Source organism: Scylla paramamosain, chromosome 20 (genome assembly GCF_035594125.1).
Source record: "Scylla paramamosain isolate STU-SP2022 chromosome 20, ASM3559412v1, whole genome shotgun sequence".
NCBI lineage: Eukaryota > Metazoa > Arthropoda > Malacostraca > Decapoda > Portunidae > Scylla > Scylla paramamosain.
The window spans coordinates 4,685,244-4,710,188 of record NC_087170.1 but is presented as its reverse complement, the minus strand read 5'-3'; the positions used below and the strand labels follow the sequence as shown (position 1 = coordinate 4,710,188).

The 24,945-nt window shown below is 41.2% G+C and overlaps 1 protein-coding gene across 3 annotated transcripts in view; it reads left to right on the top strand.

The window, feature by feature from the left end:
- Window positions 1-24,945, top strand: part of LOC135110184 (3-hydroxy-3-methylglutaryl-coenzyme A reductase-like) — a 154,675-nt gene that overhangs the window by 100,888 nt on the left and 28,842 nt on the right. For 2 of the 3 annotated variants that reach the window (XM_064022209.1, XM_064022211.1), the window contains 6 exons: window positions 1,439-1,572; window positions 7,800-7,960; window positions 16,842-17,065; window positions 18,407-18,601; window positions 22,208-22,446; window positions 24,026-24,203. In XM_064022209.1, coding sequence (XP_063878279.1) covers window positions 1,439-1,572; window positions 7,800-7,960; window positions 16,842-17,065; window positions 18,407-18,601; window positions 22,208-22,446; window positions 24,026-24,203 — 1,131 coding nt within the window. The remainder of the gene's footprint in view (window positions 1-1,438; window positions 1,573-7,799; window positions 7,961-16,841; window positions 17,066-18,406; window positions 18,602-22,207; window positions 22,447-24,025; window positions 24,204-24,945) is intronic. The other variant, XM_064022210.1, reaches the window with a different exon arrangement.

Below are 24,945 nucleotides of genomic sequence, written 5' to 3'. Positions count from 1 at the left end.
TGTGCAAATATTCCCCAGTTTTTCCAAAGCTGAAGAAGGAGCTATATAAAGGCCTTATAGGCATGGAACTCCAAGCTAAGCAGCAAAGGAAAGCAAACTGGGGAAAAGATGAATCTCTCCAGCTTGCAATCTTGTATAGGGATGAAGTACATATCCTGAAAAAAAAAAAAATTCCAGAACGTCGGTATATCTAATCAAAAGAAACATAGTATGTAGAAGAAGATTATGGCCAGCAACCCAACACACACAGGTGGTGCAAGGCAAGAGTTTGTTTATGTTTAGGAAAACAGATTGTACTGCACATAATTTTTGACCATTTTTATTCATCCATCTTTTTTCATGAAAATGGACAAAAACACCTGGTGGGAATTTTATTTTAGGTTTAGTTTTGTGTTTCAAGATAATGGCACCTTATTACGGGTAATACGTTCAGGGTATTTTACTCATTGTACTGGTATATCACCATCACAGTTGTCTGGTGTTCACTGACCTAAACTTCACTACAGTTGGTTTGATAATTTGGGTATCATCTTACACCACTGATATCAGCTAAAACCATTAAATTCAAGCTGAAATTTGGGGGTTGTCTTATCTGAAAGTTGTCTTATCTGCCAAAATATGTGGTATTTTCAAGTATATTTGTCGTATAAAGAGTATAAAAATCTCAAGTTAATGACTCTGGAGAACTCGTTTTCTCCATGTATGTTTTGTAGGTTGTATTTTATTTTTATTTTTATGAGAGAGTTCTTTCTCCAATTCCTCTCCTCAGTTCCTCACCAACTAACAAAAATTTTGCTGTATGTATACCTAACAGTATCATGTGAATTTCTTCCTTTGTGTGTCTTGAAAGATATGCAGATTTTGACAGGTTCTTTGGATTTTTCACAATTTTTGTGCTACAGTCCAGTAATACTAAATATAGTTGTAATTAATTTAAGGAACTCAAGAGCAGAATCCACCAAAATTACAAAAAAGGTGTTTTTAAATCCAGTTGTAATTTCAACATGGCTAAATACCCATTGAATTACTATGACCAGTTATCATTATCCCCTATGACCCATCATTGTCCCCACACTGCTCCTGAGTGAGATGTGAGGAATGTAAGAACATAAGGGAAGTTGTAAGAAGCTGTCAGGCCTACATGTGTCAGTCCCAGTATAAAACATACCTACCTATATCCACATATCATCCTCATTCATAAATTTGTCTAATCTTTCAAAGTTCTCTAATGACTTAGCTTTAAAAACATGATTACTGAGTCTATTCCGTTCATCCACCACTCTATTTTTTTCTAATCTAACTTTCTCCAGCCTGAACCCATTATTTCTTGTCCTATCATGATTACTGGCCCTGAGACTTTTGCTTACAATATCCTTGTTGCATAGGTCAAGCAGTGCACTGAAGTGGACAGGTGAGACAGTGTGCCTTTCCTCTCCAGGTGATCATGTCTGCTGGGCTGCTACTGGTGCATGGCATCACCCGTTGGTCTGTGTCCCTCAGCCAACACACCATCACCCTCACTGATGCTGCCACCTCTCTCAATTCCTCCACTGACCCACATGTCATTGTCAGGTAAGGCAGCTCCAGGATTTTTTTTTTTTTATGTAAGAGGGCCATTGGCCAAAGGAAGTAACAAATTGAATGAAAAAAAAAAGGCCCACTTAAATGCCTATTCCCAAGTAGAATTCCCAAGTAGAATGATTAAAAAGCAGAGGATAAGTGTCTTGAAACCTCTCCCTTGAAGGAGTTTGAGTCATAGGAGAGAGAAAATACAGAAGCAGGCAGAGGGTGCTGGAGTTTACCAAAGAAAGGGATGAATGATTGAAAATACTGGTTAACTCTTGTATTAGAGAGATGGACAGAAAAGGAATGAGAGAAAGAAGAGTCTTGTGTAGTGAGACTGCAGAAAGAGGGGAAGCATGCAGTTAACAAGACAGAAGAGCAGTTAGCATGAAAATAATGGTAGAAGATAAGCATTGCTGCAATGAGAAGTCAGTTAAAGGAGAGGAGTTAATAGGACAAAAAGCTTTTTGATTCCACCACCACCCATACATGTGAAGCATGTTTAGGGTCCTGTACAGAGTTAGCACTTGTGAGAGTGATAAAAACTGGCAGAGTCGACTCAGAATGCCTAACTTCATAGAAGCTGTATTAACTAGGGATAAGATGTGAAGTTTCCTTCTTAGATTGTAAGTAAAGAACAGATGAAGGATATTCAGTGGAAGAGACAGTTGAGTGTCATTGAAGAAGAGGGGATAGGCTATGTCAAGTTGATAGATGGGGGAATTGAGTTTTTGAGGTATTGAACAATACTAAGTTTACTCTGTCCCAATCAGAAATTTTAGAGAGATCAAAAGTCAAGCATTCTGTGACTTCCTTAGGTGAGCTGTTTACTTCCTGAAGGGTTGGACATCTACGAAAAGACATGGAAAAGTGCAGGGTGGTATCATCAGCATAAAAAAAGGCAGAACAAGAAGTTTGGTTTAGAAGGTCATTGATGATTAATAGGAAGAGCCTGAAGAATACCATTGTTAATAGACTTTGGAGAAGAACAGTGACTTTCTACCACAGCAGCAATAGAAAGATTAGAAAGGAAACTAGAGCTGAAGTTACAAAGAGAAGGGTAGAACCCACTGAAATCAAAGCTTTGTGCCAGACTCTATCAGAAGCTTTTGATATATCTAAGGCAACAGCAAAACTTTCACCAAAAATCCCTAAAAGAGGATGACCAAGACTCGGTAAAGAAAGTCAGATCACCAGTAGAGTGGCCTTGCTGGAACCCATACTGGTGATCAGATATAAAATTATGAAATGATAGATATTTAAGAATCTTCCTGTTAAGGATAAATTAAAAACCTTTAGAGAGGCAGGAAATTAAAGTAACAGGATGGTAGTTTGAGAGATTAGAGTGGTCAACCTTTTTAGGAACAAGCTGAATGTAGGGAAACTTCCAACAGAAAGGAAAGATAGATATTGACAGACAGTTGGAAGAGTTTGACTAGGCAAGGCACAAGCATGGAGGCACAGTTTTGGAGAACAATAGGAAGGACCCCATCAGGTCCTTAAGCCTTCCAAGGGTTAAGACCAGCAAGGACAAGGAAAACATCACTGTGAAAGATCTTAATGGGTAGCATGAAATAGTTGGAGGATGGAGGAGAGGGAAGAACAATCATCCAAGGTACAGTTTTTAGCAAAGGGAAAGATGAAGAAGGAAAGTTATTGGAAATTATTTTTGGATAGGTACCAGAAATCATGAGGGGAATTAAATCTGGAAAGATTTTGACACTCTCTTATTGAAGGAGTTTTGGCTAGCTGGAGAACAAATTTGGCATGAGTCCAGGCAGAAACAAAGTGCATGAGATTCAGGTGATGGAAGACTCAAGTACCCTTTGTGGGCCACCTCTCTATCATGTATAGCATGAGAACTGGCTGTGTTAAACCAAGGTTTCGAAGATTTAGGTTGAGAGAATGAGTGAGGAATGTACACTTCCATGCCAGACACTATCACATCTGTTATGTGCTCAGCAAACAGAGACGGGTCTCTGACAAAAGCAGTAGTCATTCTATGAAAATTCAGTATAATACCTCTTCAGGTCCCCAATTAGCAGAGGCAAAATGCCAGAGGCAACTCTGTATTAGGGATCCTGAGGAAGGGTTGAAGCAGTAGGACAAGATGAAGATATGAGATTGTGATCAGAGGAGCCCAATGGAGAAGATAGGGTGACAGCATAAGGAGAAGGATTAGAAGTTAGAAAAAGATCAAGAATGTTTGGCATATCTCCAAGACGGTCAGGAATACAAGTAGGGTGTTGCATCACTTGCTCTAGGTCATGGAGGATAGTAAAGTTAAAGGCTAATTCACCAGGATGGTCTGTGAAGGGAGAAGAAAGCCAAAGCTGGTGGTGAACAAGGAAGTCTCTAAGTATAGAGATCTCTGTAAAAGGGAAGAGAGTCAGGATGTGCTCCACTTTGGAAGTTAAGTAGTCAAAGAATTTTTTTTTAGTTAGAGGAACTAGGTGAGAGGTATACACCACAGATAAATTTAGTTTGAGTGACTCTGTAGTCATAGCCAGATGATGGAAAATTGGGAAGATTCAAGAGCATGGACAGGATAGTAGGTTAAGTCCTTGCACACATACTCGTAAATGCAACATCCAGCTTTGGATTGAAAATGAGGATAGAGAGAGTAGGAGGGAACAGAAAAGGGGTTACTGTCATTTGCCTCAGACACCTGTGTTTCAATGAGGAAAAGATGATGAGGTTTTGTAGAGCAGAGGTGATGTTCTACAGATTGAAAATTAAATGTAAGGCTGTGAATATTGCAGAAGTTGATGAAGTATAGGCAGGTCACTGCTTTCATTGGTTCATTGTTAATTGTCATGTGGTGAGCTGTGTGATTCCAATGAGAATCAAACCATATTCCTGTGACTGGTAGTGATTGTGGTTCAGGAAGTATTTTTCCATGTATAGTTCAATCTCAATGAGTTCTGGCCAGGAAATTAGTAATTCAGGGTATACTTTGTATATAGGTTGACTACTTATATGAAGGGGGAGAAGAGAGAGGGAGAGAGAGTGGGGGGAAGAGGAGAGCAAGAGTGAGGGGAGAGGAGAGCAAGAGTGAGGGGAGAGGAGAGAGTGGGGAAAGAGAAGAAGAGAGAGTGGAAGGAGAGAGAGAGAGAGAGAGAGAGAGAGAGAGAGAGAGAGAGAGAGAGAGAGAGAGAGAGAGAGAGAGAGAACACCTGCTCCTTCTTCCTTCTACAGTATGATGTGAAATATCTGTTAAATTGCACTATTTTGTCCTTAAATCTCTATATGTGGTAAGTAAATAATACTAATCCCTTCAGTTTATCTTTTTTCATTAATCCTAATTTTAGATATAAAAACTAAAATAGTATGTTGTGTTAAACTGAATTTGTGTAAAAGAAATTTCTGTGAACTGAGAGTCACCTTTATATGAAGGCAAGGAATGATCTCAAAAATTTAATTATTTAATTTACAAGTTCACCAGTCTGTCAAAAAAACAAAGGTTCTTGCTGCTCTCATTACACACATTATCTCAATTTACAAGATTTAATCAGAGTTATAAGGCTTTAAGGGTCTTTAAGTGACTGATGTGTGTGATGTCTTGTCGCCGTAATGTTGCATCTCTTGCCGTCTTCTTCCACTATTTTCATGCTAACTGCTCTTCTGATCTTGCTAACTGCATGCCTCCCCTTCTCCCACAGCCTTGCTGTACAAGACTTTCTTCTTTCATCCCTATTCTGTCCACCTCTCTAATGCAAGAGTTTACCAGTATTCTCAATCATTCATTCCTTTCTCTGGTAAACTCTGGAACTTTCTGCCTGCTTCTCTATTTCCACCTTCCTATGACTTGAATTCCTTCAAGAGGGAGATTTCAAGATACTTATCGTTCAATTTTTGACTGCTGCTTTGGACCCTTTTATGGGACCAACATCTCAGTGGGCTTTTTTTTTTTTTTTTTTTTTTTTTTTTTTTTTTTCTTCAGTGTCTCCTACATGAAAAAAAAAGTAGGATTGCCAGCTTGATATATAGATAGATAGATAGATTATTAAAAGGTATATATATATAGATATTAAAATTTTTGACTGCCACTTTGGACCCTATTCAGGGACCAACATCTCAGTGGGCTTTTTTTTTTTTTTTTTTTTTTTTTTTTTTTTTTTTTTTTTTTATTGCTCTTGGTCAGTGTCCCTCCTACATGAAAAAAAGTAGGATTGCCAGCTTGATATATGGATAGATAGATTATTAAAAGAGATAGATTATTAAAAGTGGCAAGTATGATTATCTTTGAGTTCCCCACAATGGAGAGAAATGAAGAGATTCTCAGATCATACCATCCATAACCCCTTCAGTACCAGGTATTTCCTCCCATAGCAAGCAGTCAGATCCAGCCTCTCTTGTCCATTATTCAGAGATGAAGTTCTCTTTCCCAAGTCTCTGTTGTGCAATTCCATACTGTTTTACTTGTACTTAGAAATGTGCAAAGCAACAAACATTTGAAATAATAAGCATAGTGAAGTTACACATTCAGAGGTGATGTTTCTCTCTTTTATGCAGTTCCATAGTTTTTGCTTAAAAATATGCAGGACAACAGACTTTTAAATAAGTTATGTTCTTGCATTTTAACAGCCTAGCCGGACTGTCCACAAGTTTATATCACAAGACATAGAGCCAGTAGCAACAAAAGTCACACCATATAGTAGCACAACTCTCAGTTTTATGTGATACAGGTTTCATCACTTGAACTGATAAAGTTGATGATGGGCAACTTGCAATGAGTGGAAGGACATTTCTCTATCAAGATCAAATTTCTGTTGAAACTTGATCTGTGTCATGTACTCTTGTGTGTATCTAAGTGAACTTGGCAAATCTGAATTTGAACTGTGTGTAAAAATGCCTCACAGCGACTTCTGATAAAGCTGAAATGAGAGAGTAAAACTAAAAAGATATGCTATGTTTTCTGTGATGTTAACCCACAAAACTTTTTCTCAATAAGAGCAGAGATGTATCATTAGATGCAGAAATCCTGTACAGAACAGAGATTCATCTTAGGCACAGTTTCTCCAGTGTCTCTCCTACATGAAAAAAAAGTAGGATTGCCAACTTGAAGAGAGAGTTGAAGTTGTATGCTATATTTGATGTCTCCAAGTGTTATGCTTTTACCAAACTCTTCATTTTTGCAGTTCTTTTTACACTCTTTTCACATGGCCAACCAGCACATATGTCTTGTGTTGTGTGGGTCAGTTTGGGTCAATCAGGGAGCACAGTAGATACAAGTGTGTTTTTGTGATTCACTACAGGTTTAAGGGTTTTGAGCCTTGTTTGATTGTATTTGCTTTATTTTATTTATTTATTGCTCAGACAGGGACATAATGACCAGAAGTTATAATTGTTCTCTCTCTCTCTCTCTCTCTCTCTCTCTCTCTCTCTCTCTCTCTCTCTCTCTCTCTCTCTCTCTCTCTCTCTCTCTCTCTCTCTCTCTCTCTCTCTCTCTCTCTCTCTCTCTCTCTGTTTTGTGGTTGCTATTCATCAAAAGCTCAAGTCCAGTGTTCCTTATCTGATGAGTCTTTGTGTGGTGGGTGTTGGCACTGCCGTGGGGTGGCTGCTGTATTCTGTCACTCACCATCTGATAATGCCTCATGAGTGGGTGGCAGGCAGGCTGTTGCACAAATACCTTTGCTTATAAGAAAGTGCGGACCTTTAGTATGTGCTTTTCCTTAAGGTGTGCTCATGTGTGTGCTCATGTGTGTGTGTGGTGTAGTGTGGTATGGTATTTGTGTGTGTGTGTGTGTGTGTGTGTGTGTGTGTGTGTGTGTGTGTGTGTATGTGGTGTGATGTAATGTGATGTGGATGTAGGATGTGTGTGTGTGTGTGTGTGTGTGTGTGTGTGTGTGTGTGTGTGTGTGTGTGTGTGTGTGTGTGTGTGTGTGTCATTCACTTACAGTTGTCTGCTGTTCCCCTACAGAAAGAACTTGGAGCTCATAATATCCCATCTTTTAAAGTTTAAAAGAAAAATGCAGTGTTCAAATGTGTCTTCCTTACTTCTTATATAGTGCATGTATTTGTTACATTTACTAATGTTCTTTTTCTCCCTTCTTTTCTCCTTAACTGCATACACTTTTTCTCTTCACCTCACTCCTCCTTTATGAAATTTATTGAATCTGAAAGGAGTAAAAGAAAGGAATATTCAAGTGCATCCTTTTTTTTGACTTCTTATATGGTGCATATATTTAATTTCAGGAGAGCAGAATAACTTAACACATATCTTCCCTACCCAGGCTACTGAATGCTGGACTGGACCATGTAGTGTTTATGGTGATCCTGGCTGCCCTCATTATCAAGTATGTGCTGTTTGAGTCTCATGGTCAGCTGGAGGAGAGTCTGATTCACGACAGCCTCAACCATCAACAGGACAGCCCCTCCAACAGCTCAGCTAAAGGTCAGTGACAGAGAGGGAGAGGGGTAAAGAAATATCAAATATTTAGCTTACTGCATGTAGTGTGGTCCTTTTCCACCTGGTGCTAACAAGGCTAAGAATGTGAATGACATAATAATAATAATAATAATAATAATAATAATAATAATAATAATAATAATAATAATAATAATGATAATATTTGGTATGTTAATTTTTCAACCTTAGTGCTGAAAATCTACATGTTACATACTTATATACTAACATACATACTTTATCTTAAGTATACATTTAACCCTAAGGAAGAATCTTACAATTTGATACTGTGGCTGCCAGATGGTGCTGGTCAACCTAGTAGACTAGGCTCGGGATGGTCAGGCCATCCTGTGCGTATATATATGTATTTTTTTTTTTCATCATGTCACAGCTCCGAACTTACACCAGGTACCTAATTACTGCTAGGTGAACAGGGGCCACACTGCACACAGGATTTGAACCCAGGCCCTTCTGATTGCGAGTTGGGTTCACAAACCACAATGCTACCAGGTTGTGTGTGTATTTTCTTAGTTGTGTTTATCTAGTTGTAATTTACAGGGCTTGAGCTACACTCACGTGGTCCCATCGCCATGTCTATACTTGTCCAGTTTTTCCTTGAAGTTGTGCATACTCATTGTTGATACTACCTCCTCATTGAGCTTGTTCCAAACTTCTATATTTCTCTGTCGAAAACCATTTCTTTATGTTGCTCAAGCATCTTCCTTTTCTTAGTTTTCTAGTTTGTCCTCATGTGTGTCTGGTATTTCCTACTTCTCTTAGCAGCAGTTTCTCATTGTCTTTTTCTTCCACTCTGTTCCACAATTTATAAATTAGTATTAAGGCTTCCCTTTCTCTTCTTTGTTCCAGTGTTGACAGATTCGTTTCCTTTAACCTGTCTTCATATGTTAATTCTTCCAGTTCTGGAACCATCTTTGTTTCTATCCTTTGTACCCTTTCTAATTTTTTTCACATGTTTCTTCTTATGGGGATACCACAATGATTCAGCATATTCTATCTTTGGTCTAATCATGGTGGCAATTATTTTACTCATATCTTTATCCATGTAGTGGAATGCTGTTCTAATATTTCTCATCATTTTATGTAATAATAAAATAATAATAATAATAAACGGTTTATTATTTAGGCAGTTAACAAACTGAAAATGTACAGAGGGGGTGGGGAAATACTTAAACTTTATCCTAAAGCTAAGTCTAATCTAGAAGGGAAATACTATTGATTGATGGCTCGCACCATTGTGGGAATCGCGCTGAGTCTGTATCGGTCCGTGCATGGCGCCTTTAGGGGCGTTATCTTGTTTTGGTGTCTGGTGGCACGAACCGGGTGAGGCGCGTCAGGTGGCAGCATGTGTCTGAGATGTGGATGATGCAGCAATCCCCTTGCAAACTTTTCCAGAGCCTCTCGGTGCCTGGTGGATAGTCTGGACAGACTCAGAGTGGTCAGGGCTTCATCATAGGTGGTGTAGGCAGGGCCAAGGATAACCCTGCATGCCCTTTTCTGCACATTCTCCAGCTGTAGCTGTTGAGTGTGTGTGAGGGAGGAGGACCACGCTGGGGAGGCATACATGAGTTTGGGGAGGATGAAGGTGAGGTACACCCCCCTTAACTCATCTGTCAGTGTCCCCAGCGACTTGAGTCTGCACAGCATGTACAGCCTGTAGGTAGCTGATCTTACGGTGCTGGCGACATGCTGTTTTCAGGTCAGTTGGTTGTCCACCGTGACTCCGAGAAGCTTAGCACATCGGACCACCTGGAGGGGATGAGGGCCCACTGTGAGTTGGGGAGGGGGCACTGGTACAGAGGAGGTACAGTTTTGCTGTGGTTGATGGTCATCCTGCTCTCCTCTGTCCATGTCTGCAGTCTCTCCAGAATTGTTTGCAGTGGCGAGTAGTCCAGGTTCTTGTTGGAAACTGGGACGCCCATGGTGCAGTCATCCGCATACTTCCAGCAATGGGGGATGTCAGTAAGGGCGTCATTAATGAGGAGGAGGAAGCAAAGTGGACCCATCTTGGTCCCCTGGGTGACCCCACATGTCAGCTGTTGGAAATTAGAGACAGAGCCCTGATAGTGAACAGCCTGACGCCTCCTTGTGAGGAAGTCGGCTAGCCACACTACCAGGTTAGGAGGGAGACCCAGACTTATTGCCTTGCTGATGACAACAGTGTGATCAACCAGATCAAAGGCTTTTTTGAAGTCCACAAAAGCAACAGCTAGAGAGGTGTTTCGCTTGTCCAGGTGGCTGTGGATGAATTCAAGGAAGCTGGTCAGGTAATGGGAGATGGAGGTGGTTTTAATATTTCCAAACTGTCTGATATCCACAGTACAGTAAAATCCCTCTTATCCGGCACCAATGGGACCGCCGACATGCCGGATACTTGAATATTGCCGGATACTTGAATAGAAGTGAAATTATGTCCACAATCACCACCCTACACTCACGCATCTTACCATAACAAAGATCAGCTGATCTGATCACCTGCTTAAGTGTAAGCACAACACGCTTCCTCTTTTCTACAACTTTAGGCATGATGAAGGCATCAGGCGATAAACAGTGCACACGCAGGATTGAGTCACTGAGTAAACACAGTGCAGTGGGCCGCGGGTGGCGCGAAGCGGTGCGCTCTGGTGGCGAGGGGACAAAGTATGCCTCGCACGGGAATTTTAATTGATCTTATGAGTACACATTGATTTTTTATTGATTTTAAGGCTCGGGGAAAAATGTGCCAGATACTTGAAGTTGCCAGATACACGAATGCTGGATGAGAGGGATTTTACTGTATTACAAATTTTGGTGTAGGCCCAGTCATACACAAAATCTTCACAAATAAGGCTAGGGATGGGGGTGATAGAGACTGGCCTGAGGTCATTGAGTGACTATGGACTGGAAGTTTTGGGGATGGGGGTGATGTAAGATGTCTTCCAGTCCGCTGGGCAAGAGTGTTGGTAGAGAGAGGCGTTTATTATGGAGCATAGCAGTGTTGCTAGCTCTGCAGCAAACTCCTTGTAAATTTTTATAGGAAGGTCAGTGGGTGTGGTGGATCTCAGTTTGAATTTGAGTATTCTCTTAAAAACATCCATCGCCTGGACAATGGGGGGAGGGGAGGGAGCAGGAAGATAGGTAGGAAGCGGTGTGGTGTGGAGGGGAGGAAAGGTCTGACAGATAGCGGCAAAGTGATCGTTCATCTCCTGAGCCGCGAGATTAGCAGGAAGGTGTGAGATACAAGGAAGAGATGAAGTGTGCTTTTGTAGGCCACACAAAGCTTCGATCTTAGTGTACCATTGTCTGTTGTTGGCCAGCTTGAGATGGTGTATCTTGTCTAGCTTGCCTTGGCAGCCTTGATCTCCCTGATCACTCTGTTTCTTAGTTTCCTGTATAGGACCGGGCAGGAGTGGAACGCCCAGGTCCGCTGACACACGAGTCTTTTAATGCGGGGCGTCATCCAGGGGGCATCAGACAGGTGCACTGTGACGCTCTTGGCTGGGAAGTAGCGGTGGAAGGCTTCTGTGGTGGTGGTGACGTAATTGAGCCATTTAGAATGGACGTCATCTACATCCAGCACCTCAGTCCACGGGTGTTGTGTCACCCACTGCCTGAACACCCTCATGTCTGAGTATGGGCATGGGGCGGTGGGTCCTGGTGACAGCTGACCGAGGGGTTGAGGTGGTGGGTGTGGGTGTCCACAGTATGGAGAGGTGGGTGCTCCGTCCCATGGGAGGCAGTGGCTTGGGGGGGCGAGTACTGTTGGCCCAGGTCTGTCAGTATAAGGTTGAGGATGGCTTGCTGGTGGGTGGGGAAGTCCACGACCTGGGTGAGGTGTAGCTGGTGTAGGATATCGCTGATATCTAATCTGTTAAAGTCCTCACAGATGACTAGCTTGGCGGCAGGATACCTCACCCTCCGGGCATCAGCAGTGTCAATGATGTGAGTGGTGAGTAACTGTGCTGTGGTGGCTCATGGGAGGTGGTACACGACGCACACGATGATGAAGACTGTGTTGCTGGGGTGGCAGGGGGGCGTAACTCTCACCCACAGAGCCTCTACTCCAGCAGGAATGTCGACAGGGAGGTGTGAGGGGCTGAGGGCAGAGCGGCAGAAAACGGCCACTCCCCCCCCCCTCCCCTGCGTCCTGTCCTGAGGTGACGGTAGAGCTGGTAGTCCTGCATCGTGCACACCTCAGGAACAATCTGCCACGCCTCAGTAACCGCCACAATGTCCACACAAGCAGAACTCACCGTCACAATCAACTCATCCGTCTTGTTGGCCAGAAATGTCGCATTAAATAAGAGGAGGGAGGGAAGACTATACCACACATGCGACACTTCAATGTGCTTGTATTCCCTCTTCTCCACCCTGCGGTCTTCTCTGGCACTGGAGGTCACTACCTTGATGGGATGCACATTTTTACCTCCCCTCGACCCGTGGTTCTGAAATAGTTTCAAGGTCTTAAGGCACTTAATCACGTTGGGCGGCGGGTAACCTGATCCTCGCCTATGACACAGGAGGTAGTTGCGTTCGTACGTTTGCACTGAAGTACACATTTTCTTTATGTATCGACATGCACTCGCTAAATGTGTTCACAAAAACAACAATCCCACCAGGGCGAGCCTAAAACTAAAACTAAAAGTTGAAAACAGAAAAAAAACTGAGGTCACTATCAATAGGGGGCAGGGAAGGCCAACATGCTGGCTGAGGCTGCTCGAGAGCGCCTAAGGTCACACGTCCTTCCCGTGTGAGGTCAAGACAGTGTGTGTGTGTGTGTGTTTTATCTAGTTGTATTTACCTAGTTGTGTTTTACAGAAAAAGAGCTGTACTCATGCTGTCCTGTCTCCATATATATAAGCATCCAGCTTAACTTTAAATTCATGAATATTTGTTGCTTGTACCACTGTTTCATCTAAGTTGTTCCATATTTCTATGCTTCTATTTGGGAAACCATATTTCTTGACATCTCTTCTACTTGCTGTTTTCCTCAATTTCCTTCCATGTCCTCTTGTATCTCTTGACTCCCACACAAATAAGTCTTCTTTGTCAACTTGATCCTTACCCTTTAAAGCTCTGTATATAGCAATCAGGTCCCCTCTTTCTCTTCTCTCTTGTAATGATGGAAGCTTCAGTCTCCTTAATCTTTCTTCATAGGTTAAATATCTCAAACTTGGTACCAATTTGGTTGCAGCTCTTTGTTGTGTGTGTGTGTGTGTGTGTGTGTGTGTGTGTGTGTGTGTGTGTGTTTGTGTGTGTGTGTGTGTGTGTGTGGGGTGCCTTGTCTAGGCTCCCCCATGTGGAATTGCTGGCTTGGTATATAGACAGATCTTACTTCATACACTCCATGAAAATATCTCATAGTATCTTTCTATCTATATATGAGGTGCTGCCTGGAGAAGTTTTTAAAAATGTCAAAAATTATAATCAAAGTTTTAGTAACTTCAAGCTCTAATATTTTTGTTTTTAAGACTGGAGGCATCATTTAAAAACCATAATGAAACTTATGCAAAGACAAAACTGTCCTCATTATGTATGAAATCATTTGCTGTCAGATGACATTGTTTTGCAACAATTCTGACACAGGCAAAAATGCAAATAGTCAACAGTGAGCACACTACACACTGAATGGCAGAGCATAGAGGACTGGTATATCCACTCTCAAGCAGAGATACCATGAACTGGAAAATAATGCAAATTTTTTAAAGTAATGTAGCTAACACAACCACTCAGAACAAACTTGTCAAAAATTGTCATTAGTTAAAATAAAATGATAAAAAATATCATCAAACCAGCTAGTAAAAATAAGAAATAAAATATACTATTGTAAGAAAATTCCTTAGATCAACAGGACATTGCAACTATGCCACTGCCTCCCACCATTCCTCTGCACTTGCACATCAAGCCAGCCTTAATCACTCCAGACGCTTGAAGAAAAGTTTTTTTCCTGAGACTTTCTACTCAATTTCCACTGTTGTTTTGGGGTAAGCAATTTGTTTAGATGAAAGAGGAAGGGTTAAAATAGTAGTAGTACATAGTCATAGCTCTAAACGCCTGAGATTGGCAGTTACCACACTATTTCATGTGGTGCCTCATATATATATATATATATATATATATATATATATATATATATATATATATATATATATATATATATATATATATATATATATATATATATATATATATATACTCGTATATATATATATATATGTGTGTGTGTGTGTGTGTGTGTGTGTGTGTGTGTGTGTGTGTGTGTGTGTGTGTGCGCACATGCACGCGTGCATGCGTACAGTGGAACCTTGGTTACTGAACACCTCCCCTTTTGAATAAATTGTTTTTTGAACAAAAATTTTGAATTCATTATTGCTTTGGTTGCCATACCATAATTTGGTTCTAGAAGAAAATTACTTGATTTCAAATATTAAAAGACATAGCAAAAGTTGCAATTTATTACTAAAGCAAAAGTTGCAATTTATTACTAATTTATAGTTTCTATAAATATTTACTTCATTTTTTATGTATTTGGAGGAGACAGAGTGTAAGATAGTAATTCAATCTTTGAAATAAAGTAAATGTGATCCCATTGAAGAGCTTTGATGTAAACAAACAGTTTTTGGCACTCAGGAGTAATTCTCTCAATGACCACTACTGCACAACTGCATTTTTCCATTAGCTTTTCCCAGCAGCAAGATGTCTAAGTGTTATGATCACCTTCATTTTGGTGGTAAGTGGTCTGGTCTTCTCTGTGTCCCTCTGGAAGGCTTCTGTCACTATATCAATGACAAAGAGAATACCTACATAGTCTGAACAGTATCTTCCGATGAATTCTGTGTCACTAAGTTCATTCAGTACATCCTTTTTTGATAAATAATTTGTGAGCTGGAGATATTGTGAACCAGCCATCTTGGCTGTGGGAGTGTCTGTCATAAGCCGGTAAGACAGGTAGACTGGTGTGTGGGAATGGATTAATCCATTTTATATTAATTCCTGTGGGGAAAATACTTTCAGTTTTCGAACACTTTGAATTTCAAATAGCATTCAGGAACTGATTAAGTTCGAAAACCGAGGTTCCACTGTTCATATATATATATATATATATATATATATATATATATATATATATATATATATATATATATATATATATATATATATATATATATATATATATATATATATATATATATACGAGGTGTGTCATTAAAGTTCCAGGACTGGTGTCCTAAAAGATGAATTTCAAACCCAAGCCACAAACCACCATATTTCCCCTTCAAAGTAATCCTTCTGGAGTATACAACTGCGCTCCCAACCCTCTACAGTCACTAATCTTTTTCTTACGTGCTTTTAAAATCATGTCCTCTGTTGCAGGTCGTTTAACAATGAGCGCTGAACAGCGAACAAACTTGAAGTTTTTGGTGCAGTTGGGGAAAACGCCGTCAGAAGCACTGGGTATGCTGCAAAAAGTGTACGGGGATGAGACAATGTCACGCTCACGTGTTTTTGAGTGGTGCAAGAGGTTCAAAGAGGGCCGGGAGGACGTGGAAGATGACCCCAGGAGTGGAAGACCCTCAACGAGCAGGAATGAGGCCAATGTTGAGCGTGTCAAGCAGATGGTGCGTGACGATCGTCGGTTGACTGTTCGAAAGATCGCAGATGAGCTTGGCATGAACCACAACAGCGTGTGGAAGATTATCACTGAAGATCTGGGCATGCGGAAAGTCTGTGCGAAGATGGTGCCGAGACTCCTGAACGATGACCAGAAGGGACGACGCATGCAGGTGTGTCAGGACATCCTCGAGCGTCTGGAAACTGAACCAGACTTGCTCAGGAGAGTCATCACCGGCGATGAGTCCTGGGTATTTGAGTACGACCCGGAGACCAAACGCCAGAGCCTTCAATGGAAGAGTCCGGCGTCGCCACGGCCGAAGAAAGCAAGGCAGTCCAGGTCCAGCTTCAAGGTCATGTTGATCGCTTTCTTCGATGTGAGGGGCATCGTCCACTGCGAGTTCTTGCCACAGGGCCAGACAGTCAACCAACATGTGTACAAAGAAGTACTGCGGCGTCTGCTTCGTGCAGTGCGCGAGAAGAGGCGGGAGTTGTGGCAGGGCAACTCGTGGCTGCTTCACCACGACAATGCGCCTGCTCACAATGCCCTGAGCATCAGAGAGTTCTTGGCCAAGAAGAACATCGCCGTGCTGGAGCAACCGCCCTACTCACCTGACCTCGCTCCGTGCGACTTCTTCCTCTTCCCCAAGCTCAAGGAGGTCATGAAGGGGACCCGTTTTGATGATGCGGACGACATCAAAAAGGCCGTGACGACGGAGCTGAGGAGCATCCCGCAAGAATCCTTCCAGCAGTGCATGCAAGCCTGGCAGAGAAGGATGGACAAGTGCATGCGGTGCCAGGGGGATTACTTCGAAGGAGATAACCTATAGTTTGTAGCCTGGATGTGAAATAAAACTTGTGTGGCACCAGTCCTGGAACTTTAATGACACACACACATATATATATATATATATATATATATATATATATATATATATATATATATATATATATATATATATATATATATATATATATATATATATATATGCACACACACACACACATACACATACATACATACACCAGGCCAGCAATTGGTGGCATAGACAGAATATCACTCACTCATATACAAACAAAACAGAACACCTCCAAGTCTCAATCTATCTATATACCAGGTTGGCAGTCCCCACATGGAGTGGCTCAGACAAGGCACTACACACTCACACACACATCATTCATACTCTTAGCTTTGTTGGACCTTGATAGAAAGAAACAGTCTTTAAGTATACTTAAAAAAAAACTCCTTTTTACATCATAGCAGGGAAGAGCATGGCATCTGGACTGAGGCAACGCACTCGATGCCACACTGTCAGCTTCAGCCGGCAAGGAGAAGAGGTGGCAGTGGAGACTGACAAAGAGGACCGAGGCAGCCAGACAGAAGAGCAAGTTGTGGAGGTGGTGAGTGAGCCTGGTGCTCTATCAGTTGATGATAGCCAGCCTCCCCGCACGCTGGAGGAGTGTGTGGCAGTGATGAAGTCAGAGGTGAGGAACACATCACTGGTTTATCTCAGTAAAGCTTATAAGTGCCTATTTGTGATAGAGAACATGGTATTTTTTGGTACATAAGACACATCACTGGTTTATCTCAGTAACACTTTTAAGTACCTATTTTTGTTAGAGGCGATGGTATTGTTTGTTTGGTTCAAAAGATTATTATTTCTGCTTGTCTTCGAAATCTAATATGTTGAGATGCACATATTTAACAATAACCAGCTGCATTTGTGCTAGAGAAGGTGATATTTTTGGTACATAAGATTGTTAGGTGTGTCTGTCTTAAGAATCTGATATGATGAGACCCACTTATTTAACAATAAGCAACTTTTGCAACAGTAAGTTCTGAAATATGTACAGGGAGGTCCTGTTATACGAGCATCCATTATACAAGAAACTGATGATACGAGATGGTGTAAATTAGGGACTGTTTTCTTTATTCGAGTGCAAAAATCTGATGATGTGAGCTTCAGTTCCAGGTGAATAAAATTACAAAGTACACACCTCCCTGCACCCTCCCACTAATGCATCTGGGCTGTATGATGATGTACAATGATTCAGATGTGCAGAGATGAGTTTGTGAGTGCTGGAAGACAGCTGTGCACCCCTCCCCTGTCCCCAACCTGCCATTCATCCCCCCTCGGTGTCTCTCAGACTCCCACCCATATAGCCTTAATGCTCGTTATTATACTTCCACACCATCATCATTTTGCTTGCAAGTATATTTACAATACAACAAAAATACAGTGTACAGTGCTTTATGTGACTAATCAGTGCTTGGATGTGTTACAGTGTTAGTGCTGCCATCTTCTTTCATTCACTGTCTTTGGTGTGGTGTATGTGTGACTGACCATGTGGTGTATAAGATATGTCTTATTTTGCTTCTCAAGTGCTAACTATGCCTCATAAGTGCGTTATGAGTTTTTGTGCAAGTCCTAGCAGTAAGGCTAAGTGAGTTACCCTCCCTGATGCATTAATTATGCATTGGTGAGTGTTATGCACATTTTATGGGTAATTAATATGAAATCATGTTCTTTGTATGCTGTTTTCTCTTTCAGGTTGCTTTATCAACAGTTCTGTCATATATACATTTGTTTAATTTGGTATTGTAGGTTTTAGCTTAGACAAGGATCACAGAACCTGACCTTTTTTTCTCATTAGCTATGTGTTTCATTATATGAGAATTCACTATACAAGCAATTCAAATGGAACCTAGCTGCTCGTATCATCAAGATCTCCCTGTGTTGACACAATTTTCACTGCCATTGTCTTCATTGGTAAGAATCCATATTTACTTGAAATAAAAATCTTCCCTCATTTATACTTCTCAAGGCTGGAGCCAAATCCCTGAGTGACAGTGAGGTGGTCCTGCTGGTGGAGAAGAAGCAACTGCCTGGGTACCAGCTGGAGAAGGTGTTGGGAGACCCCCTGCGTGCGGTGGGGGTGCGACGCCGCGTGGTGGCTCCCCACACAGCCCACCTCTCTGCCCTGGATGCCCTACCCTACTGCCACTATGACTACTCCAAGGTGAGCATCCACATGACACACAGCTACTGAATGCCACAACCAGTGTGCCAGATGAAGTTACAGGCAGTATGGCAGGTTTTCACTTTATTTTTCAAAGCCAATCTCTCTCTCTCTCTCTCTCTCTCTCTCTCTCTCTCTCTCTCTCTCTCTCTCTCTCTCTCTCTCTCTCTCTCTCTCTCTCTCTCTCTCTCTCTCTCTCTCTCTCTCTCTCTCTCTCTCTCTCTCTCTCTCTCTCTCTCTCTCTCTCTCTCTCTCTCTCCAAGATCCAGGATGACCACCATCTCTCATCCCCCAAATCAAAATATACATGTATACATCTACCATGGCTGTCTTCTCCAAAAAAGGGACATAGCCAGGACAAGGCACACATCTCTGACATTCATACCCATCCACACTACTGTCTTAGCTCAAATCAAAACAAAAACAAATAATAGATGTCAACAAAGTGTGAAGCACATCATTGCACACAACACTGGACAAAGTCAGCAATAGCTACATGTTTTATCTGAACATGTGAAGAGAAATTTACAAAGGATTGATAAAAAAAAGCAGCTTATCACCAGGACCAGAAAGGAAAATAACAGACAGTGACTTCTTTTCCTATTGTCAAGTGCTAAAAATTTTAATTAGTGAATCATACATAAAAAAGAAAATCTTGTATATATTAATGGTTTCCAGTCATGACATTTTTATATGAGTATGAACTGGAAGAGTGACTGCACAGCACCAGCTGCCTCAGCTTCCATGACAAGAACAAATTCAGTTCTCTTCCTTGTCCTCCACAAGTCATGTCAGAGGATCAATACCTGATGTGGTGCATATTTTAAGGCAAAGTATCTTAATCTTTCAGATCTCAACAGTCTCTGTAGTGAAGTCTAGACAGCACCTTTTAATTGTGGCTAACGTCTGGTTATACTGACTACAGTTGTTTTTTTTTTTTCTGCTGAATCATGAAGGAGCTTTGAAAGAAGATTAGAAAAATTTATGGATGAGGATGATAAGGTGGAAATAGGTAGGAGTGTTTCATAAAAGGACTGTCACATGTAGGCCTGATGGCTTATTGCAGCTTCTCCTATTTTCTTATGATCTTATATTCTTAAAGGTGGGTTCACACTTGGCAATTCACTGCTGGATTGCCTGCTGCCGCAAGGTGCATTGGCTTACCTGCTGGACTTTTGGTGCTTAGCAGCTGGAATTGCCATCTGTTCCAACAAGATCGGCAGGTTGGTCTTGTCCAGCTGCCCACTGCTTTATACATTGTGTCCTTGGGAAGAGTTATGGAAGATGTGGTGTATAGAGGCAGAAATGTTAATGCTGGAGCTAGTGAGGGATCAGCGTCATTTCTGGGACCCAAGACACAATATATATATATATATATATATATATATATATATATATATATATATATATATATATATATATATATATATATATATATATATATAATTGAGTAGTAACTGCTGCAGAAGGAGCCAAGTTCTTAATAATTACCGATCACTCTTCCTTACCTATTGCTAGATATAACGCAGTGTATGTGTCAGGCCTTCAGGTGTCACTGCATCCCTCATGTGGGTATCTTCCTTCTTGATAAGGGGAGTCAAAAGCTACTGAAGAGCATGGTACTGCTCCCTGTTGAAGCATATCCACTGTCCCATGGTGTCTGGGTCTTCCACGCTCAGCTCAAGCAAAAGAGAGTGGCACACACTTCTTTCGCCTCTTCTACCTAACCAGGGATGTGTCTACAGGCATTTCCTTTTTTATTTTATCTTCTGATACACCAAAAGAAATGCAGCTATCACTTTGACATCATCGCTGGAGGAACACATCTTGCTGAGTTGCTGTTTGTTTTTATTAATTTCCTGCCAACCAGCTGCCCTTTCCCAGCTGCCTGTCACATATCCAGCTGGGAGGATTTATTGCCAGGAATTGCCAACTTGCAGAGGGTGGCAATTCAGTAGCATATTGCCAAGTGTGAACCCACCTCAGCACAGTTGAAAATGAAGTTAAAGTTTATCAACTGAAAAAATTGTCTGATCAAAAATTATCCCTTGTAAGGAACACTGATAAATATGTACTGATATACTGACATATACTACAGTATATGCAGCTTTTTTCCCAGCACCACTAAAACTACTCTCACTACCCCAGGTTAAGAAACACTACTCTCAATGGAAAAAGCATTGTGTGGTAGTGCTAGTCATGGGCTATGTACTTGTTAAGTCATTCCTTCTGCAGTCTTTCCCTAATTCATATTTTAGTCTATGAGTCCAAAACTCCACTTCTATTTAAACTTTGCTGCAGAATTAAGGTGATGACTGTCAACTTACTCTGTATTGCAGTGGAAATTAATACAGGCACACCACTGATTAACCAACAACTGTTAGGGTGTGGTGTTATCTTTACTGTAGACAAAGTCATGGAAAAGAACTTAATACTATTCTTTAAACCTCTCTTTACTTCTATAGACAAGTTTCTGCCTGTGATAGCTCTTGTAAGTGATCCTTTCACAACCATCTTTTATTTCTTTCTCCTTCTTGCCATGATTATCTAGCACAGTTCCTAAACACTTAACAAGAAGCATAAGAACTCAGACTTCTCCCTTTCACAGTTTTTCTCAAGCACCCATTTACATCATTGGAAAATGTCCTGTCCTCAGCTCTCCCCTTGTCACTTGCAATACACACACACACACACACACACACACACACACACACACACACACACACACACACACACACACACACACACACACACACACGCACTCACCACGTAGTGTGCTGGTTAGCACATTCGGCTCACAACCAAGAAGGCCTGGGTTTGAGTCCTGGGCACAGAAAAGCAAATGGGCAAGCTCTTAATGTGTAGCCCCTGTTCATCTAGCAGCAAGTAAGTATGGGATGTAACCTGAGGGTTTGTGACCTCGCTGTCCCAGTGTGTGGTGTGTGAGTGGTCTCAGTCTTATCCAAAGTTCGGTCAGTATGAGCTCTGAGCTCTTTTCATAGGGGAACAACTGGCTAGGTGACCAGCTGATGACCATAGGTGAATGAAGGTGAATGACACACCAATCCATATATATCTAACTGTCCCTACTCTTCCCACTGCCCTCACTGTGTCAGAGCCTTGCCACCATATGCCTCTGTTCCCTTCCATGCTGCTGGGGACATTATTAGTGCACATCCCGCTTTTCCTTGTTTCTCTCACCACACCACACATACCAGAACACTCCTCCTAAGCTCTCTCTCACACCTCTTTCTCATTTTATTTATGCAGTCAAACATTCATGAAACTTTCCTGTGTGTCTCCTGCACTGCTGCTGCAACTGTCCTTCCCTTTACAGCACTATTGCCTTTCTCTTTTTACCAGCTGCACTTGTTTCATTGTTAATTGAGGCTACTTTCATCACTATCCTAGCTCCCTCTAAAGCATTACCCATGGTCATATTGTTCTCTCCACAAGGGGCCACAATTACCTAACTGGTAAGGCTAGCACACTCCTCTTCTTGGAAGGACATTACTTGCCAGATTAAAATCAACTTAAAAAATCAAAATAAAATCAAGACATTTTTTAGTACTAAAGGACCTCAGTCACTGTGTACTCTGTCCTCAGGTGGTGGGCGTGTGTTGTGAGAATGTGGTGGGCTACATGCCAGTGCCAGTGGGTGTGGCCGGTCCCCTGCTGGTGAACGGTAAGAAGTACATGGTGCCACTGGCCACCACTGAGGGCTGCCTGGTTGCCTCCACCAACAGAGGCTGCCGGGCACTAGTCAATGGCGTCAAGAGTCAGATCATCCGGGACGGCATGACCCGAGCGCCCAGCGTCAGGCTGCCCTCCGCCACCCAGGCCACGTAAGAATTGCCCTTCCATGCTTCATGCTTCATTGCTACTTATTTTTGTATTTATTTATTTATTTTTAAGAGAGATACTGGCTAACTGCCACAAAATATGTATAAAGAAAGGTCTACTGATATTTACATTGCTGTGTACAAAATTGGATGTGTTGATTATTGCTTATATATATATTTGCTATTAATAATATTGGATATAGTTTAGTGAGACATGTTTCCAGATGTCACTACTAAACCACATGCACTGGTGTGCCAAAATAACAAACCAGAAGAAAAATGCAGTTTCAAGGCAAGACTTCATTCTCAAAGAACCCCAAAAAATTAAAAAATATTTGTCATTTATACATCTTGTAAGGTGCATATAAGAGTGCCTTTTATCCTACAATGCATAACAAAATGTGAACCATTAGCAAAAATAACAGTAAAGTCACAAAAGATTATAAGTATTTACTCACCCAAGTGACGAGTTGGTCATATACGAAGTCAACTGTTGTAATCAAAACAAAAAAATTGAATATTATTAATGAACATTATGAGTTGCTTGGCGTGGGTGCATATAAGGTGATGAATACGGATGTCAGTGGTGTTTGTGGTGCTAGTTATTTGTGGCCACTACCAATATTTATGAATGGTTTAAGGTCACCTCAGTAATGGTAAATCACCACGATGCCAATGTACATACTATTGGTAGGGTATTTGTATGTGAGGGAATGAGGGTTGGCATTACACTATTCACATTGCATGGTTAGTAGACTATTGCAATTTGCATGTGATTGAGTTTGTGGTGGCACTTTTTTCATTGTTTTATTCATAAATACAGCAATACTGAATCACTTTAGAAGTGAAGAAGTGTATGGTATTCTCTGAGGCAGGGCTCCAGGCACAATCTTACATTACACTCATTGCTCTGAAATCGTGAGTCAGTGCATTTCCAAGGACATCTTGTTGTGTGGCTACCTACACATCAACAAGCTAGAATGAGGTTTGGAGTACACCCAGTGTGTTTTTAGTCAAATTCAGTTAACAAATAAATAGTCTAGAATTTTTTAAAGTTGTCTTGTAAAGTTGTGGCAGTGGCACTGAGCGTGGGTATGCAAGATACCGTAAATTTGTCACTTGCAATGGGCAGGTTATTATTATTGGCCAAAATGATGTATTTGAACATGCAGACTAAGGCCAATGTTGGGATCAGTTCCCCCATTGTGTCCTAAAGTTAAACATTTCTTGACCAAAACAATACATTTTCTGTGACCAATGTTTACTGAATACCACAGTCTGTTATTTTCTTAAAGGTTTCATATGCAGCATTCCTAGCAATGGATTCTTAGTGACACAAGGGGTTATTGAAACATTGCTTGTCACTTTTAACTGCACAGTGCAGTTATTTTTTATATACCTATTTCCTTTCACTCACTCTTTAATGATTGGTATAAAAAAGTAATGAACAAACTGATGCAGCTTAACAGGGGCTGCCATATGTATGCCTGATGGCTTCTTGCAGCTTCCCTTATTTTCTTGTTTTTTTTTTAAGCAGACAGTGAGGCCTGAACCCCACACTTAACCTATATTGTCCACACAGGGAGGTGTACATGTGGCTCAGGAAGCGGGAGAACTTTGCTATCATCAAGGAAGGATTTGACTCCACCAGCCGCTATGCCCGCCTGCAGGACCTTCACGTGGGCATTGCCGGCCGCCTGTTGTACATGCGCTTTGTGGCCCACACAGGGGATGCAATGGGCATGAACATGGTCTCAAAGGTGAGGATTGAGCCACCTGTCTAATATAAACTATTGACAGACCTTTAGAGGAGCAGGTGAAGAAACAAATGATCAGACTGGTGGAGGAAAGGGATTATAATACTACAGGTGACAGAAAGAGATTATTGGGATAATGAATGTGTAACCTGAGGAGAGGTAAGTGGTGGAGAATTACTGCAGTATAAGAAGAGTGAGTGGCAGATACTGGCTGCTAGGTGTAGTGTGTGGCTGTGAGGAAGTGATGATCATGGTGGTTTGAATCAACCCAGTACATTCACATCTTCTTTATTCAGTTGATTTAACTAAAATAATTTAATGGTGAGAGTTTTGTTGCCTTCCTTTATAAGTTATGGTTAATTATTTCCATGTGTCTTTACCTCTACCAGAAATAATGTTAAAATTCTACTTTTCTATCTATTAGTCTATCTGTATATATACCAAGCCAGCTCAAACAAAACACCACACACACACACACACACACACACACACACACACACACACACACACACACACACACACACACACACACACACACACACAGTACTGAAAATTTGACTCCGGACAGACACATTGTTGAGATTATTGAAGAGATTATGAATTTGTTAAAAAAGAGTATGAATGGGATTCTCATATTTGGATGAAAGAATGATAAAAAGTTATTTCCATGATAAGACCAAGATTGGAATGTGGCAGTGGCGTGGTCTCCTCATACAAGGAGGAATATTATAAAATTGGAAATAGC